Raw genomic sequence first — 18,328 nt, forward strand, 5'->3', positions numbered from 1 at the left:
CCTCTTTTAATTTGGATAAGTACATTTTGAGACCAAACTACTGAACAGTGTGTTTACCAGCTGGGCTATGTTGCCTTCTGCCTTTGAAGACAGATATTTTTAAACCACTTGAGGCTGACATACTATTGCTGCTTTTCTTAGTGGTGTTTTGCACGGAATTTGAAGCTTTAAGCTATTGAGTACAATATCAGCTATGCAGTACTAAGCATATCTGAACCTTTCCTCACAGCTAAGAAAGTGTGTTTACTGAAGCAAAATTACCTTGCATTAGATATTCCTCTGCAAAATGCTTCCAGATGAAAAAGTGCTAGAATTTTTTACCAGTATTGTTAGATAGAGTTAATATTCCCCCTCTATTCTTTGCAGTTTGTCTCACAGCAAGACTGAAATATATTGCCCTCCAGGGATTTCCAGCAGGATAGCTGCATTATTTATGACACAGTAAAACATATACCATCATTTTTGCAATGAAGATATATTCCTAGAACTGCAGCAGTCGTCACTCTGTGTATACACAAGATATTACTGAGAAAAGCATACAGATGGATTTTGAGCAATAGTTTTCTGAAGCAAATAATTTTTCATGGTACTACTGATATTGTAAACCTTATATAGATCATAGTAGTTTCTACACCTTCAGTCATGACTACAAATTTATTTTTGTCATGGATGCTTGGAGAACCTGATGTAAGGTAGCCAGGTAACCTGAATAATGTTAAATTTGTGTGTAGTGTGTTGCCTGCCCCCTTCTCTTTTTTTTTTTTTGATTAATAATTTTCATTCTATCTCCTTCTGTGTGCAGAGAATAAATTTTCAGACTGACTGGAAGATCGTAACACTTTTCATAGGAGGAAATGACCTGTGCCAATTCTGCAATGACCCAGTAAGTCCCCTGCTGCCTGCAGCGCGAACTGGGCCAGGCTGGGCATAAGGTCTCTATGCATGAATTGCAGTGGGTGAGAGGGCAGAACTCACTGGGTGAGACCAAAATAAGGTAGATCTTATTTGCTCAGCTCTGGAATTTAACTGTACTGAGACCTTTAGGTCGTTCAACCTGATGTTATGACAAAAGAGGTGGTATCTTTAGAACACCTGTAAATTACATAATTGCGGCTACTTTGTTCTGCTGTTAACTAAGATAGCTTTCCATCATCTAGTCACTTTACCACCTGTAGATAAAAGGTCAAGAGTTTTTGCTGTTCTTTGCCTTGTGCAGTCAAACTCCTAAGTCTCGCTCGCTGCTCTCTTACCAGTTTCAGTGCTATGCAAATAGTTCTACCCACAGCTCACACTGATGCAATTACATATAATATAGTATACACTGTATATATATTTAATATATATACACACTGTATATAGTCTTTGATATGTGTGAGTACAGAGGAGGTGAAAGTCTGTGGCAGACTCCTCACGTAGCGAAGTCTTACCTACTTACAAGCAGCAGAGGACATACTTCTAATTCTGCATGATTAATTTCAGATCAGGAAAAACAGCAAAGCAGCACAATAAGATGCTTATAAATCAAGGAAGAAGCAAATTAACCTTTCCTACCTTCTGCTCCTAACCCAGACATGAACTGACAGTCACACAGGAGTGTAGGTGGCAAAGAGATAGTATGTCTGCTTCCAGTGACCACAGTGGTACTTCCTTTATGTTGCACAGCCACAAACAGTGCCAACGCAATGCTCTTGGTGAGCTGTAACTTAGGAAATGAATAAGGGAACTGAGCTGTCTAGTTTTGTAGAGTAGGCCAGTGGGACTCTCAATGAACTTGTACTTGAAATTAAATCAAAGAGAATTGAGGCTGAAAATGACAGACATTTCTCATAGGGAAGTTCACTTGACTGTCGAATAGTTCCACAAGTGAAGAAATAAAAGTTGGATTACTTGAGACAGTTAAATTAGAGGGTTCAAACCACTCAAACAGAAGAGGGAAATTTTGCTGCTGAGAGGCAAGTATATAAAGTGATTTCACTCGCGGAAAAACGCCTAAGCTTTGCCAGTTACTGTTTGTGGCAGGTAAGGAGCATATGGGAGGCATGTTGCTGATATTCCATGGAGCAGAAACAAACTTAATTTCACACAAACTGACCTCTCCCAAAGATGGTCCTTGTTGGTGAGGTGTTAGCTGTGCTTTTAAGACTGGCCTGAGCAAGCCTGGGGATGGAGGCTGATAATGCCCCCTGAATTTGCTCCTTCACTGGTATCCAGTGACCACTAGCTCTTTTCTTGAAAATGAGACAGCTGCAATGGAAAAGAAGAAAAGCACAGACAGGGCAGTTTTGCCTAAGACTGCTTTACTCTTGACCCAAGAGCTAGAAACGGGAATGCTGCTGTGAGAGACTCCAGCTAGTCATTGTTGTGCCTGCTGGAGTAAACTGGTTGATGATAAAATTCAACCCTCTTGCTTCAACAGGCACGCTACTCTCCTGAAAACTACACCTACAATCTACAAATAGCTTTGGACATACTTCACAGCGAGGTAAAACAGACTTTCTAGTATGTGGGAGTGGGGATCATGTTCTGTTTGTAAAATAGTCACAGATTATTTATTGAGAATTTAGTACCTTGCTTTCATCTGCGGTGCACTGCTGTATGCAGAGATGCTTGCTTGCAGGAGCATCTTTGTGAGAGGCAGAAAGGGCTGGAGAAGTATTTTGCTGAAGGAGTAAGGATGTGCTTGGTTCTAGCCGATGTGCTGTGGACAAAGAACATAAACAGTATTGTAACAAATTTGAACAAACATATGGTATTCAATAGCTAGAAAATTCTTTGCTCATTATACTGCAAAATACTGCATATAAGTATATTTTTTTGTTGTCATTAAGACAGAGATTCTGATATTGCAGATGAAGGTGACAATGAGAGTGCTCAAAGAGTTAGAGATGTCTGAGCGATGCTGAGACCTATAACAACATGTTTGGACGTTTTTGAAGCCATCATTTTCAAGTGACCAGCCATGAGCATTTAAAAAAGAACTAGGCAGTGCAGGCAGGGGCTGTAATTTAGTATTGTATGTGTGGGGGATTAATTATTGACGAAGTACTTTGAACACCTCTGTAATAAATAATGTAAACTGCCTGGCTCAGCAGGCTGCTACCTGAGGTCTGCTGTGGCTGTGTAGGGGCAAAGATGGCACTCAGTGCTCCAGGCATTGGCTATCTGCTGCTTAATCTCTTGGCAGGTTCCACGGACGTTTGTGAACCTGGTGACGGTGCTTTCCATAGCAAGCCTCCGGGAGCTGCACGCATTAAAAAACAATAGCTGCCCAAAGCTGCTGATGAGGTTTGAAGATGATTTATGTTGCAGTTCTCACTGTTGCTCATGGAAGGCTGCAAGGTCTTCTTGGGAAACATTTTTCTGAAATGGAAAAGGTTCTAGTATTTCAGTCCACCACATCCCCTCCTCTGTGGATGCATATGTACCTACACGTTGATTTCAACACAGCATTTAGAAATACCTGTCTGTCTGTCACTGTCTCTGTATCTCAGCCCTGCTGCTGCCACATTTTGTGGAGGTGCCATTTTAATGACTTGTCACTTATGCTGCAAGAGAGTTCAAGCCAGAGCAGAAAGAGCTCAGCTGTGCACTCTTTGAGCAAAGACAGAGAAGAAATAAAGACACAGGGTTTTCTTAGTTGATCACTTTAAACTAGCTTTGTTTACAAATTTACCTTTCTGCAGTCTTAAAACTCTCCCTCTTGCTTCTGTTGTTTCTGATCTCTGTAATCTCATTATTGATTGTTAGTTTTATTGTTAATTAGTCTCTCAAGCAGATGTCTGGGATGCTTAATCATGCTACCTGTTGCCTCTCCCAGATTAGTGTGAATCTGCCACTGAGGTGGCAGGTCTGCGCCTCGGTGAGTTTCTGGTGACTCAGATAGGATTCAGCATGTTCCCCTGCTCCTGGCAGGATTTGTTTGTTTTCAGAAAAGCAGATCTCTGCTTTTCTCGACAGACAGGCAGAACAACCTTCTCCTGAGAATGCAGGCAGCCATTGCTGCTCCCACTTCTTGGGCCAAGGAGATGGTACCGAATAACATCAGCACAGACTGTAAGAGCTAGCTTGGAGACCAGAGTTATATGAGAACTACAAGGTCTCCTGTACCCAGCTGCCTCACTAAACATCTGCTTTGAATCCATCCTGTTGCATCCCTTCAGTTGCAAGGGACTCTGCAGCTGTTGACCAGGGAAGTGCAGAGACTTGAAGAGCCTCATGAAAGAAGGTGGTTTCACAGGAGAGACCTAGATGCAACTCTCTTGCTCTGATTTAGGGGCTCTCTGGTGGCTGTCAGTGGAAAATTAGCTTTTAAACTCAGAGTGGTGGTGTTTCTGATACCCAGTTGTAGTTTTTCTTTTTAATGAAGGTTACTGGCTAGAGCACACATGTATCTCAAGACCCTAATAGTTGGACAAAGGTAGTTAGTGGAGCCTTTAGATTGTCTCAAGATACCTATAACCTTTTCCCATCATTTCAGGTGCCATGCTGAATTTAACATTTACCTGTTTGGCAGCAAATCCAGTTTATAAGGTACTAAGCAGACCCTGTGTGGGATAAGGAATGCTATGCTACTGAATTGAAGCAGGACCCAAAGGAGGCTTTTGGTCTTGCAACCTTGTCGCTTTTTTCCTGAGTGTAGCAAATAACCTAAAAAGAGGTTACATCTCCACTAATTTTCCTTGCTTATGTTACTGAAACATTTCTGAAAACACAGTTTAGGTTTCCATTGCATTTCATATAGATGCACTGTAGATGTCAAGTCTTGTTTTATTAGTTGCTCTCCATTAAGACAAGTTTGGAGGTGGTAAGGATCTGTGTGTACTTTATATGTATCATCAACTACATCTCTATAGGAGGTATTTCTCTAAGAGGTCTCTCAGGGATGCTTTACTGTGATCATATGACAGGATTTTTAAAAGTCCTTTTTCTCATTTGGATTTGTAAAATAATAATAAGGCATGCCCAGGAAGAGAGAGTATCAGAATTAAAAATCCATGTGCTAGAAGGATCAAAATTTCAGGATGGGACAAAGGTGGCCAACATGAGTTCACAGAAACTTAAAATGGCTCAGTTTGGAATGGCTCTCTAAGGATGGAGATTGCAGCATCAGTCTTGGCATCTGTTTTGGTGCTCTACCATCCTTCGGGTGAAACATCCTCCAACTTGTGACCCTCTCAGTTGATTAGAATAGATTTGTGGGAACTCTGTCTTGAAGGATGCTTTCACAATTTTGCTGAAGCAAATCACGTTGTGCAGGTGTACTTGCAAAAGGTTTGGGTGGTGGGTTGGCCCCGGCTGGCAGCCAAGCACCCACGCAGCCGCTCATTTCTGACTGCCCCAGCAGCATGGGGGAGAAAACAGCAGGAACGTGAGCAACAAACTCATGGGTCAAAACAAAGGCAGGGAAATCACTTACCAAATACCACTGCAGGCAAAACAGACTTGACTTGGGGAAATTAACTGAGTTTATTGTCTATTAGCATAAAAATTTAATTACTGATTCGGGTATTGGGAAATGAACAAACAAAAAAGTTAAATGGTTAAAGCACCTGTCCTCCCTCATTGCCAGGCTCAGCTTCACTCCAACACCTCTCCTGCCCCTCCTGTTGCTGCGACAGGGCACCCTCCGTCCCTTCAACGAGTCGTGGGTGGCACAGGGGTCTGGGCGTAGCAGTGTGTCTGCTGCTCCTCCTGCTCACCCTTGTCCTGTGCTCTGGCGTGTGTCCCTCAGACGGGTGCCTGCTCCAGCCTTGGCTCATCCACAGGCTGCGGTCCCTTCAGGGGAGGTCCTGCTCTGCCATGCCGCACCTCCTCCTTGTTCCCGCTGTGGTTCTCTCCTCCCCTCAATGTCTGGTGTTTTCTGCCCTTTCTGAAGCAGGTTTTCATGCCGTTGTCTTGGCTGGCAGGCTCAGCTGAGCCCTGAGCTTGGTTTGCTGAAGCTGGCTGGAACCAGCTGTGTCCACCTGGCCTCTCCTCACAGACGTCACTCCTGCTGCCAAAACCTTGCCATGGGCAGCCAGTACGGTTTTTGCTTGCAAGGAGCCTTTTCCTCACTCGATATTCATTATTTTATCCCTAATAAATGTGTTTCTACTCAAGAATCAGGACAGTGAAGGAACTCAGACATGAGAGCTAATGCTCCCGTTGAGCAGCCTTTCAGAGAAATCCCTCTCGGAGAAGCTTTTAGCCCTGCAGCTTGTCACAGAATCACAGAATGTTAGGGGTTGGAAGGGACCTCTGTGGGTCATCTAGTCCAACCCTCCTGCCGAAGCAGGGTCACCTACAGCAGGCCGCAAAGGACCTTGTCCAGGCAGGTCTTGAATATCTCCAGAGCAGGAGACTCCACAACCTCCCTGGGTAACCTGTTCCAGTGCTCCATCACCCTCAGAGTGAAGAAGTTCTTCCTCATGTTCAGACGGAACTTCTTGTGCTTCAGTTTGTGCCCATTGCCCGCCATTGTCAGCTCAGGAATGGGGGGAAAAAAGAAGAGCAGATCTCAGCGCCGTGCTCTCATCTCACAGGATCCTGTGCCCTTGTGTCATAAACCCTGAGGACAACTCCAATGAGCTCAAGAAGGTGATCTACTTTAACAGAAGGTATCAGGTAAGGCACGTGGCATTTGTTACACATTTAATGTCATCCTCCTGTTGATCAAGGGACGACAGAGGGGCTAACAGTTGGAGGTGGGGGACAATTTCCACTGATTTTAAAGACATATTTGTAGCTGTGATTTAAAAAAATTAAAAACAATAATCAACTCTGATTCACTACAACAACAAAGCAGATGAGAAAAAGAAATGTTACAGAGCCATAGAAAGTAGAATATGTCAGAGAGCCAGCAGTTTTTTGATCACTTATCTCATTGGAGATCAGATTAAGTCGAAGAACATGATAACTCAGGAACAAACTCCAGGCATGGGATGTCAGCCAAACCAAAAACTCTTCGGTGGTTCTGGAAGAACATTTTTTTTTTGACAGAAAATCTAATTACTGAGCAGGTTGCCTGCTCATGTCAGTTAGGCAGCCATCCTCAGGCTGCCTCTCTGCCAAGAAGCCCAGGATGCGTATCTCAAAGTCAGCTATGTTGGCTGCCTGGCATGAGCTGGAAACATGACCACGTCTGGTTTTCTGCTCTAGGGAGGAGGAATCCCTGGGTGAGATGTAAATGGATGGAGGGACTTAGTGAGCTGAACGTAAAAGACGGAATGGTGACCATTTTTCTTTGACTTTAGGAGAGAACCCGCCAGTTAGTGGAGAGTGGAAGGTATGACAGTAAGGATGATTTCACAGTGGTTATGCAGCCATTTCTGGTTAAAGTGGATATGCCAAAAACACAGGTAAGAACAACCAAATAACCTACCCCTACATTAAATCCTGATGCAATTCCAATGACTCCTCAAAATTGTCTTGGCTGTAAACGTGACCAGCATTTTTCTGGTCTAGTAATTATTATGTTCAGTTGCATTAACATTCAAAATTGCAGAAAATGCTTATGGAATAATTAGAGATACTGGGCAACACAAATACAGACCTTGAAGACACAATTTGGGGCACTGAGTCCACTCCACTGCAATCGGACAACCATGCAGTAGATCTCCAGTTCAAAGTCTTCACCAGGGAGCACTCGCCCTGTCTCCCTTACACACCACAAAGTCCCTTCCAGTACTTTGGTAAAATACTTTTAGTGTGAAAACCCACATGCTTCAAAAGACTACAATGGGTGAATCTTAGGGGAAATAAGGAATACAATCAATATCTGTGCCCAGGTATTTTGTACCCAGAGTCACAGTGGTCTGTATTCCTTATTACTTTGGAAATCACATATTAAAAATGTTTGAAAGGCTTTTTAGTTCTGAGTTACTGGTGTTCTCTGGCCCAGTTTGATTCTCTTGGCCTCAGAAGCCTTTGCAGCTACTTCAGTTTGAAGTCAGCTGGGATATCTCACTGGGAGAGAGAGGGGATAATATGCAGCTTGTTGCAGACTTACTGCCTCTGTGACAGCACCTATCTTGTTCTCTAGGAGGGACTGCCGGACAGTTCATATTTTGCCCCAGACTGTTTCCACTTCAGCCAGAAGACTCATTCCCAGGCTGCACGTGCTCTGTGGAACAACATGGTAAGATTTTTAAAGGTTGTATTGGACACTCCTTGTCTGCTCCATCTTGCCCTTGGCAGCAACAAAACCCCCAGGGATCTAGGTAGCTAGGTAGCCCTATCTCTTCTGAACTCTTAATTGTGTTTACAAAGGAAAAGAGTGATCATAGAATCACAGAATGGCAGGGGTTGGAGGAGACCTTGGGGAATAATCTAGGCCAACTCCCCTGCCAAAGCAGGTTTACCTAGAGCAGGCTGTACAAGACCTCATCCAGGCAGTTTTTGAATATCTCCATAGAAGGAAACTTCACAGCCCCTCTGGGCAACCTGTTCCAGTGCTCCATCACCCTCAGAGTGAAGAAGTTCTTCCTCATGTTCAGAAGGAACTTCCTATGCTTCAGTTTGTGCCTGTTGCCCCTTGTCCTGTCACTGGGCACCATTGAAAAGAGTCTGGCCCCATCCTCTTGAGACCCACCTTTAAGATATTTATAAGCATTTATAAGATCATAGAATGTGAAGAATGGTCAGCTGGACTGAAACCAGTCATATCAAACCAGTAAATCTCGGGGTATGTTAACTCTGGGGGTGTTGGGACTTTGCTTAGGGAGATGATGCCTGGCACGTTGATCATCAGGCTATGTTCATGGCGTATGGGAATTAGCCTCTTCAGCACGCAAAGAAGTCGTGCATGGAGGAAGCCAGCAGGACAAGTGCAGGGCACTGCAGTTGTCTCACTGGGCTGCAGAGGTGGTTTCTGGTGGCTGGTAGTACAGCATTACCCCTTGCTCTCTGATACTCACTTTTCTTCTGGACACCCCTCTTTTTCCCACAGCTGGAACCCTTAGGGGAGAAGACAGATAATCAGCAACTAGAAGGTGAGATTGTTCTCAAATGTCCAAGTGAGGTAAGTTACAAAGGTATCTGTGTTTGTGTGGAGGTGCCAGGGGTGGATGGGACTCTGCGTGAGCCTTTACCAACTGCCTGGAGTGCTGTCTCCATGAGCAGGGTCTGACTTTTTCCCACATAGTTTGTGCCGCTGCCACTGGTAACCGTACGAGCCCTCCCCCATGAGATGCAGGGAAGGCTCATCCTAGGAGTAAAGCTTCCTCACAGTCACACATCACAGTTAGCTGAAACACAAGGGAAGGGTGTTCGGCCTGCCTAGTCAAGACCACCAAATATCCACACTAAATGACAGCGCTTCAGTGGGGGAAACAGAGCAATGATGGCACCAGCCAGCACAGCTCTTCAGGGGTTGCTGGGACTACCTTGCAATGCGAACACAAGCCTCTTGTTAATCACACCAGTAGGGTCCTGAGTGTATTCTGTAAGTTCTGGCTGTGTAAAGATATTGCCCCAGGTTTACACTGTTATCGTATGGATTTTAAAAGTGCCTTTTTTTTTTTTTTTTTTTAATCCCTGGGATTCATTTGCATCAAGCTGCTAATCACCTACAGACATCTGAGAACTGAAGGTCGGGGAATGGAAATCTCCATGTATTCTTCTGATGCTTTGCATTGACTCAGATTGCCTTGTTTTGTAGGCTGAGCCATTCCTGAGGACATATAAGAACAGTAATTACACATACCCTAATGAAATGCCAGTAAGTGTCAGCATCACTATCCCACTGTTACTCTGCTGCATCTGTTCCTATATGGTAACCAGATGAGTCACGCTCTGCACCACAGATGAAATCAGTCTTTGGTCAAAGGGGTTTGGGAGGCTGAGTGCATGGTATGGAACAGGAAAGCACTCCCTGAGTTGGGCAAAATGCATCCAGAAACATATGTAAGAACACATGCTCAGAGGGCACAGCTATCAGTACAGAATTCTACTCTAGTCTGAGCAATACTAAATATGACTATTGAATTGAGCAACCAAGACCTGTCTGGTTAATTACATGCTAAACAGGCTCTGGTTTATCCACCTGGACTCTACTAGGAAGTTCCTAGTTACCACTGACTGTATTTGCTAGCCAAATGCTATTAATTTTTCTTCTCTTTAGCATTATGGAAGCCAGCTGCTATGCGAGGACAGGTCTCCATCTTCCCCTCCTGCAACTTCAGGTAGTCTTGCCTGCTTTATGTTAAGAGGCTAAATTACTTTCAACTGTCCTTCAAGATGAGTTTTTATTTTTGCTGACATGACTGCTGGACTGTGAAAAATACTGCTCAGAAAAGATGTCATGTTTTTCAGCAGCTGCTTAATAGATACAATGCCATACTGTCACACAAGGTAACATGCTGACTGAGTGGCTCCACTTAACTCACTGCCAGCAGAGAACTTCAAAATACCTTGTGATAAAATCCATATTTGTGTGCGGACGTAGCCTAAAAGTGATACCACCTACATCTTGGGGAAGGAAACTGGAAATCCAGCTGCATGCATGCTAATCTAGGACATAGCAGTATTCAGTTTTTAAAAAAACTTCATGTTGTCTTCTCCTTAGTCCTGCTCTGCATTCTTACAGCTTTAATATGCTGTTCCTGCTTTGTCTAATACTGCATTGTTTTGCCTTCATCTTGGTGCTGGATATTGTTTGCAACTTCTTGTTGTTTGCTCCTCGCTCTTCTGTCTTTTTGGTGGCAATGTTAACCATTGAGACGCTGAATATCATGTATATGCTGCTGCTACAACTGTGTGAGCTGAGCTGGAGAGCACTCCTGTTTTGTCACTTGGGTATTGCAAAGCCAGCATGACTGAGCATCAGAATACACAATGGCAAGTTTCACATATACAGTGGTGAAAAAGAATAGCTATTTCCCATCCAGGTTCAGCTGCACCTTTTTCCTTTGCAGTGCATTTCCTAAAGCCAGCTGATGTGAAAATTATAGCAGCCCTTGGGGATTCTTTGACGGTAAGAAGATAAGTGTTTTTACTGTTCTCTCGGTAAAGCATGTGCCTGCTCTGGTGGAGGGGAAATAGCTGTTATACCTAGAAGCAAAAAGATCCATTCATTCATGGTTGATAACAGATCTAGCAGCTAGAACAAGAAAGAAGGTGTCAGTTCTCCAGCACTGTTGCCCCCACGCACATATTCACGTGCTTTACAACTCAGGCAAAAACACAGGCAAATCCTTTAAAGAGGTACTTAAATGGTTTGCTGAATTGGAGACAGAAGAGATCAGATGCTGTTGAAACTAATGGGACATAGCACAAGCCTTAGGTTACTGTGTTTGTTCAAAAGTTTTCTGAATAGGAACAGACTCGTGAACCTGTTCTTTTGCCTTGGTTCTTTCGCCTTGGTTCTTTCGGGAACAGAGTGTGACTAAAGGATGTTAGATAATAGCATTTTATTCATTTTAGCATTAATGAGATAAGGACTTACAGAGGTGAGAGCCCTCTGACTTTATCCATTTCAGAAGATATTCAGTCTTTTTATTGTGCTTGTTTAACTCAAAGCTAATGTCTTTATCAAGATGTAGTTCTTGCTGAGGGTGATGATCTTTGGTAGTCTAGAGGGAACGTGCCTCAAGATTCAGACATCCTATACTCCAGTTATGCCTTTCTGCCTAATGTTTTCATACTGGTCAAATACTGAAACTCTACAGCCAGCTCAAAGGAAACACTGGGCAGAAAGACATAAATGGAACATAGGTTTCTCTGAATCTAAGCCTTAACAACAAAGGCATTGTGTGTACAAACCATGAGGCCTTTACAACTATCTGGCAGGCATGTGGCTAAAACTCCTACACACAGGAGGCTACTGAAATAAATAGAAACATTTGAATGCAAACCTGCAATATTGACAAATGCAAGATACTCTGTGTATAGCTGTGGTTGCTATATTATGATATCCAAGTCCCTGCAGGTGTTTCTGCTTCTAAGTATGGTGTATGGGAACTGACAATAAAATCTGTTTTCTCAGAAAGTGCAGCAGTGCATTGCTCTCTCAGAGCTGCACTTGGCCTATGAGTAGTTATTCTAAACATCAGTCTTCCATTAATTCAGTAAAGGTTATACATAGAAAAGAAAATGAAGTATTGTGGTTTAATCAGAGGTAGCAGCAAATAGTCTTCCCAGTCTTGTGCTGTACTGAAGTACTGTCCCATACCCAAATTTAGCATGAAACTATACTATCACAGCTGGCAGGCACTCTGCTTCTGAATTATGCTGCTTGTTTTAGGAGGGATGTAGTTGCTAGCTTGACTCTTTCTTCATGGTAAGTGTAGAGAGTGCTTTCCTCCTTGCTGTAGTACTGCTATAAGTGTCTCCATTTAGCACAACACTTTTCAAGTCAGTGTAAAGGTATTATGATGCCTCTTTCTGAGATACATTTGTTTTCTCTGTTGAGTTTCTTATCATTAGCCAAAAAGTTTTATATGTTTGTTTGCGACATTTTCATTATTCTTGAGTAATGCAACTGTAAATTAGTTATTCAGGTCAACTAGACCCATGAGAAGAATGTCTTTATTCCATGGCTTCATCATCTATTTTGTGCATCATATACAATATGGTCCTTGTAAATAATTACGGAAGGTATTGATGCATTCTTCAGGAGGAAGGCTGGGTAAAAGCCAGATGTCTTCTAAAGCTTTTGAAGAGGTGCATTCAAAAGTAAATAAAATGACTATGTATAAATGACTATTGTATTAGTAATTGTGCTTTAATTTCATTTGGGTAATGAAAAATAATGTCCAGGCTGGTACAGGAATTGCCTCAGATAATCTCCTTGATTTGGACACTGAATACCGTGGACTGTCTTGGAGGTAAGTCTTCAGCCAAGGTGATGAGATGTGTATTCTCTCCTGTATTATTCTCTTCCACATGTTCTGGGGCTTTCAGTTGTCAGAAAGTTGAAAAAAAAGTTGCTTTTGCTACTTGGGCTAGTATTTCTTGTGAAGATGTATCAAGATCCAAGATTTGTCATAAGGGTGGCTTCACAGAAAATGTTTTCAGCAATGAATTTCAAGATAGCCTTTTGACTTCTCTCATGCTTTCACCTTTGGCTGTTTGTGACAATTTGTATTTTTATGGTGGCACAGCAACTTGGAAATCTACAAAACTGGAGAAAAGTCGCAGGAACAAACATATCAGAACTGGTTGCTTTTGGGACTTCTCAAAGTTTGCTATTTCTGAACTTTTTATAGCACCATGGAAAACAGTTTGTTTAACTGGAGAACTTTTACCACATGCAGCGCATTTCTGTGCCATCCTAACCCCTCTTTGTAAGCTAAAGTGTGGTCTCAGTGTGTCCCATCAATTGAAAAGCTGGACACAACCTATCCCTGTGCAGGAAGCAGAAGAAGAGACTGAGGAGCCACTGCTTCAGCTCTCTTGTCACCCAGTGGCTGGCTGTTTGGTGCTGCCTTAGACTGGGTTCGTGAGGCTGGAACTGGCCTCAAAATTGACCTTCTCATCTGCAGTACTTTAGGGCTTGATCATAGAGTATGTAGCTGTCCCAGGCATTTTTCTGCCATTTCATAATGGATTACTATACTCCCATACAGCTGCAACATCATTAAATCCTTCCGACAAGCATCTTTACCACTGAAACCTCAGCCATTCTCCCCAATAACACTTCCACTTCTGTCCTCTCCACATAATCCGATAGATTGATTATGATCAAATTAATCACCCTTTGCTTTTTCTCATGATGTACTGTAGAATTTCACTTTTGCTTATTGTCTGTGTCCACCTAAGAGATGAGTGACTGGATTTTTCTTTCTCATTTCAGTATTGGAGGAGATATGTCATTAGAGAACATGACAACTCTACCTAGTAAGTAAATGCTTTGCTAGATCTACTTGGCAAGATTGAAGAAAGGAAATGGGCTGATTTCTGATATGTTTACAGAGACCCCTTAAGTATCTCCAAGCTGTTTTAGAGTAATTAACAAGAACTACCTTTCAAAGAAACGATATCCTAGGACGAATGGCTAAAAGTTGTCTTCAAGAGTAAAGCTGAGAAGCAGCTAGAAATTCCCTTCTTTTCCTTTCCCTCTCCCTTCTCAAATGCTTGGTGAGTTTTATTTGAATTTCTAAATAAACTTGCTATGTCCATGCTCTTGTTGCAATTAACATTTGCTTTTAATAAATATTGCACCACAGCTTTTTAAAAAAAAGAGGTTTGCATAGAGTAGACCTCTTTAGTAAATCAAGCTGAGTACTCATACATGGAACCTAAAGGGAATAATTTTAACTTTTTCCTCACTGAAACGTGGAATGTCTTGTAGCTCAGTCTGTTGTTAATGTAAATCCACCAGAGTTTCAGTTTGGATCAACTGTAATAATAAACTTCCATTTGAAGAGGGCCAATAAACTGTCCTTCTGTGTGTTGCCCATTTATTATAAGCAGAATGTAACAAGAGGATAATTAGAATAAGCAATTAATTGATTCACTGGATGGTATTACATTTGACAAAGCCTTCATTAAAATGAAGTTAAATTCAGTCTTTGAGATTAAGGTAGCTTTTATAGTTTACAATGCAGCCATTTTCACTCTCAGCCACCAATAAGTCTGTCAACTTGCTTTTGGAAACTACTGTGGACATAATGGAGAGCATGGTGGGATTTTGTCAGAACCGTGCATCTGAGGCTTTCTCCTTCATATTTGTCCATCACGCGAGATTTTGCATAGCTATGAGGCAGACCCAGACCCTCTAGCTGAAAAGGAGTTTCTGCTGGTCTGAAGCCCCCTTCAGGGTCTCTTCACAAAGTCACCGTCGTATGACTGAGGATTTTATTTTGTAGTCCTCCATTCTGCTCATCTTATCTGCCAGTGACAGAGCAGGGCGCAGGAAGCAGGCTGCTGTCTGAGTCGCTGCCAGCTGGTGGTCCCTCTCACCACGACTTGGTGGGTGCAACTAGTTGAGTGGAGACTGCAGCAGCAGCTGCGCTGTCAGGGAGCAAAACTGTGGCAGTGCTGATGTGTGCTAGTCCCTCTAGGCAGGGAGCAGATGTAGTCATTTTCCTTTCATTGCCATCTTTCTTTTTCAGACATCTTTCGAGAGTTCAATGCTACGATCACGGGCTATTCAACCGGCACCGGGAGTGAGAATGATTCAAATGCATTCCTTAATCAGGCAGTTCCTGGAGCACAGGCTGTGTACGTAGCTTTTTCTTTACATCTGCAGGTGATGGATGCTTCATCTAATTCCCTTTCAACTGTCTCATATGCTGTCACAACTTGCTCTGAACAGCAAGAAAAACCAGTCTAGTTAGAGTTGAAAATTGGCTCAAAACCTGTTAAATGTATGGGCTTGTTTCACAGGTGAACTTTCAAATGACACCAACAGTCCTGGTCATGAAACCCACAAACAAGAAACTGGCAGAAACTGTTTGGTGGTGTTTTCTACTCTTCCTCTTCAACATCTATTCATTTATCTATTTATCTGTCAATAAATCTATGAAAGCATGGATGTTGTCAGAAAATGAGCATGTAGTGAATTGGTAAAGAGATACTAGGAGAAAAACTAGATGAAATCTTCCACAATTCTGGCCTCAGGCTTCTGGATAAGCAAGCAAGAGTGCACAAGAGAGAGGAAAAAAATGTGGCTAGAAAAAAATTCTAGCCACAGTCTAGAATCTGAAAAAAGGAGAATTGCTGATGGTCATATACAGGTTTTGGTGCATTGCAGACCTGGTGCAGTTGCAGCCAGTTCTGCCAGTAATAATAGGGATTGTAACGTCTTGCGGTCATCTGAATTTGGCTCTTTGCTTTTAGTCACACCTGGAAGGCTGCATGAGTTGAGCTTTGCTATACTGCGTATCCTAGAAAACTCTGGCTTCTTATTGAAAGAGTCAGTGCTGTCTAATTAACAAAACAGATGGCTGCTGGAATTCAGTTGTAGTTTGGGCACAGGTTCTGGCAGACCATGCCTGGATTTGACATTGTTAGTTGATATTACCCAGACCTTTGTTTGTTTGTTTGTGTAAAGAAAAATTCCTCTTCCTTCACAAAGAGATCTTGGAAGTGAAGTTCAGGACCCATATGAGGTGTTTGAGTTTGCTGTATCTAAATAAAGATTGTTAGCATTTATCAGGTATTTTTACTGCTTTCCTGTAGGCCTTGAGTATCTTCTGACTTACACTAGCAATCTCAGTAAATGCTTGGATTTCCTAATAGAAATAGTTTGCTAGGTGCCCTCGTATATCCTACAGCCTTCCCCATACCTGAGAGCAGGGATTTTGTTTCCTAGTGATGACTGAATGTATCAGTGTATGTCGGTGAAACATGTGCAAGGATTATGGCTCTGATTCAGCCATTCAAGAAAATTTATTAACATACTCCTATATGCAGCATATATCCAGATTAGCTTCAGCTTTTGCTTGTTATAGGAAAGAATGAGATAGGTGCCTGTCTTGTAATTTGTATCAGTTCAATCCTAAACAGGCTTTTTGGAGTGGTGGGAGGATTTGAAACAGGTTACGTGACCTCTGAAGTCATCAATATGACTTCAAGCAGTTTGTATCAGTAGCAACCAAAGCATTACTATTAAATAGCTATTTGTTAGTGGTATGAAATGACCTGACGGCTGTTAGCCTAATGAAAAGTTGTCTACTTCATCTATACCAGTTAGTCTCCTCTCTTCCCATGCAAGCACCTGGACTGGATAAACATGATGAAGTGGAGCTACCTATGTTCTGCAACCACATTGTTGTTTCTCTGTCTCATCACTCTCTGTAGAAAGGTGTGCAAGGTTGTGGCTCTTCATGCATCTGAAAAAATGAATACATCCTAGTTGAATATTGAAATGTACTGCAACATAAGGAAGTGTTTCTCCAGCTTTAGGCATTTATTCTTCATCAGCCAAAAATATCCGTTTTCCTGTGATTCAGAGGGCAAAATGAATCCACCAGCTAATGCTAGTATTTCAGAACTGTTACCTGGCCGATCTCACTTTTGGGTGCTAATCTGCAAATGTCTTTCCAGAGGTGCTGGGACCTTTCTGAAATCAGTTAATTTTGCACTCTTGCCACCTTTTGGAAACTAGGTGTAAGGGTTTCTTAAAATGAAATCAGTGGTTGCTTTGAAGAGCTCTTCAGTGAACTTGATGGCAGTGTAGCAATGCGGGTCTCATTCAGCAAAGCGTTCCTAAGCCTATCCACACTTATTGCCAAACTGCTCACGTGCAAGCTGGAGTTAAGGATAGGTCTGAAGCATGTTGCTGAAGCAGAGCTTGGATGAGATCTCTGATTTCATGTGAAAAAAAGGAGGTGAAGAATTTAAGACTGAGAGGAGAGAACAGGTGACAGGAACTGTGAATATCTGTGTTTCCCATTAGCAAACTGTTTCTATTATCTACTGGAAAAGTAGCACGGTGAGCTGTAGACAATCCAGGAGACTCCTGTAGTGCATTGAGGATAACTTCTCAAGCCAGGTGATAGACAGCCCTACCAGAAGGGATGTGATACTGGACCTGTTGGTCACCAACGCAAGGGAGCTAATCGGTGATATGAAGATTGGAGGCAGCTTGGGCTGCAGTGATCTTGCGCTGGTGGATTTTGTAGTCCTGAGGGATATAGGACAGGTGAAGAGTAAAATCAGGACCCTGAATTTTAGGAAAGCAGACTTCTAGCTCTTCAACTGTTGGTCATTAGGACCTCCTGGGAAACTGCCCTCAGGGACAAGGGAGCAGAACAGAGCTGGCAGATCTTTAAGGACTCTTTCCATGAAGTGCAAGAGCTCTTAATCCTCAGGTGTAAGAAACCAGGCAAGGAAGGCACGAGACTGGCATGGCTGAGTCAAGACCTGCTGACAAGAAGGTCAAGAAGGAAATGCACAGGCAGTGGAAGCAGAGACAGGTATCCTAGGAAGAGTACAGGGGTGCTGCCGGGTTGTGTATAGAAGGGGTCAGGAAAGCCAAGGTGCAGATGGAGCTGAACTTGGCAAGGGACACAAAGAATTATAAGAAGGGCTTCTACAGGTATGTCAGTCAGAAAAGGAAGGTCAAAGAAAGCATACACCGCCCCCCCCAAAAAAAAGAACAAGAATGGCAAACTGGTAACAACAGATGAGGAGAAGGCTGAGCAACTTTTTTGCCTCAGTCTTCACTGGCAACCTTTCTTCCCACACCTCTCGAGTAGATGGACCACAAGACGGGGACTGGGGGAGCAAAGTCTCTCTCACTGTAAGAGAAGATCAAGCTCGTGACCACCTGAGGAATCTGAACATACAGAAATCTATGGAGCCTGATGAGATGCATCCCAGAGTCCTGAGGGAATTGGCTGATGTAGTTGCCAAGCCACTCTCCATGATATTTGAAAAGTCATGACAGTCAGGTGAAGACCCT

General features: G+C 42.8%; 1 protein-coding gene across 1 annotated transcript in view; it reads left to right on the forward strand.

Annotated features, from left to right (window-relative positions):
- Positions 1–18,328, forward strand: part of PLB1 (phospholipase B1) — an 86,568-nt gene that overhangs the window by 34,492 nt on the left and 33,748 nt on the right. Inside the window, exons 23-35 of the mRNA XM_009931487.2 lie at positions 803–883; positions 2,417–2,482; positions 3,185–3,285; positions 6,522–6,603; positions 7,233–7,337; positions 8,021–8,116; positions 8,927–8,998; positions 9,638–9,697; positions 10,100–10,160; positions 10,893–10,951; positions 12,736–12,803; positions 13,772–13,815; positions 15,033–15,141. Coding sequence (XP_009929789.2) covers positions 803–883; positions 2,417–2,482; positions 3,185–3,285; positions 6,522–6,603; positions 7,233–7,337; positions 8,021–8,116; positions 8,927–8,998; positions 9,638–9,697; positions 10,100–10,160; positions 10,893–10,951; positions 12,736–12,803; positions 13,772–13,815; positions 15,033–15,141 — 1,004 coding nt within the window. The remainder of the gene's footprint in view (positions 1–802; positions 884–2,416; positions 2,483–3,184; positions 3,286–6,521; positions 6,604–7,232; positions 7,338–8,020; positions 8,117–8,926; positions 8,999–9,637; positions 9,698–10,099; positions 10,161–10,892; positions 10,952–12,735; positions 12,804–13,771; positions 13,816–15,032; positions 15,142–18,328) is intronic.

The sequence above is a fragment of the Opisthocomus hoazin genome, chromosome 2 (genome assembly GCF_030867145.1).
Source record: "Opisthocomus hoazin isolate bOpiHoa1 chromosome 2, bOpiHoa1.hap1, whole genome shotgun sequence".
NCBI lineage: Eukaryota > Metazoa > Chordata > Aves > Opisthocomiformes > Opisthocomidae > Opisthocomus > Opisthocomus hoazin.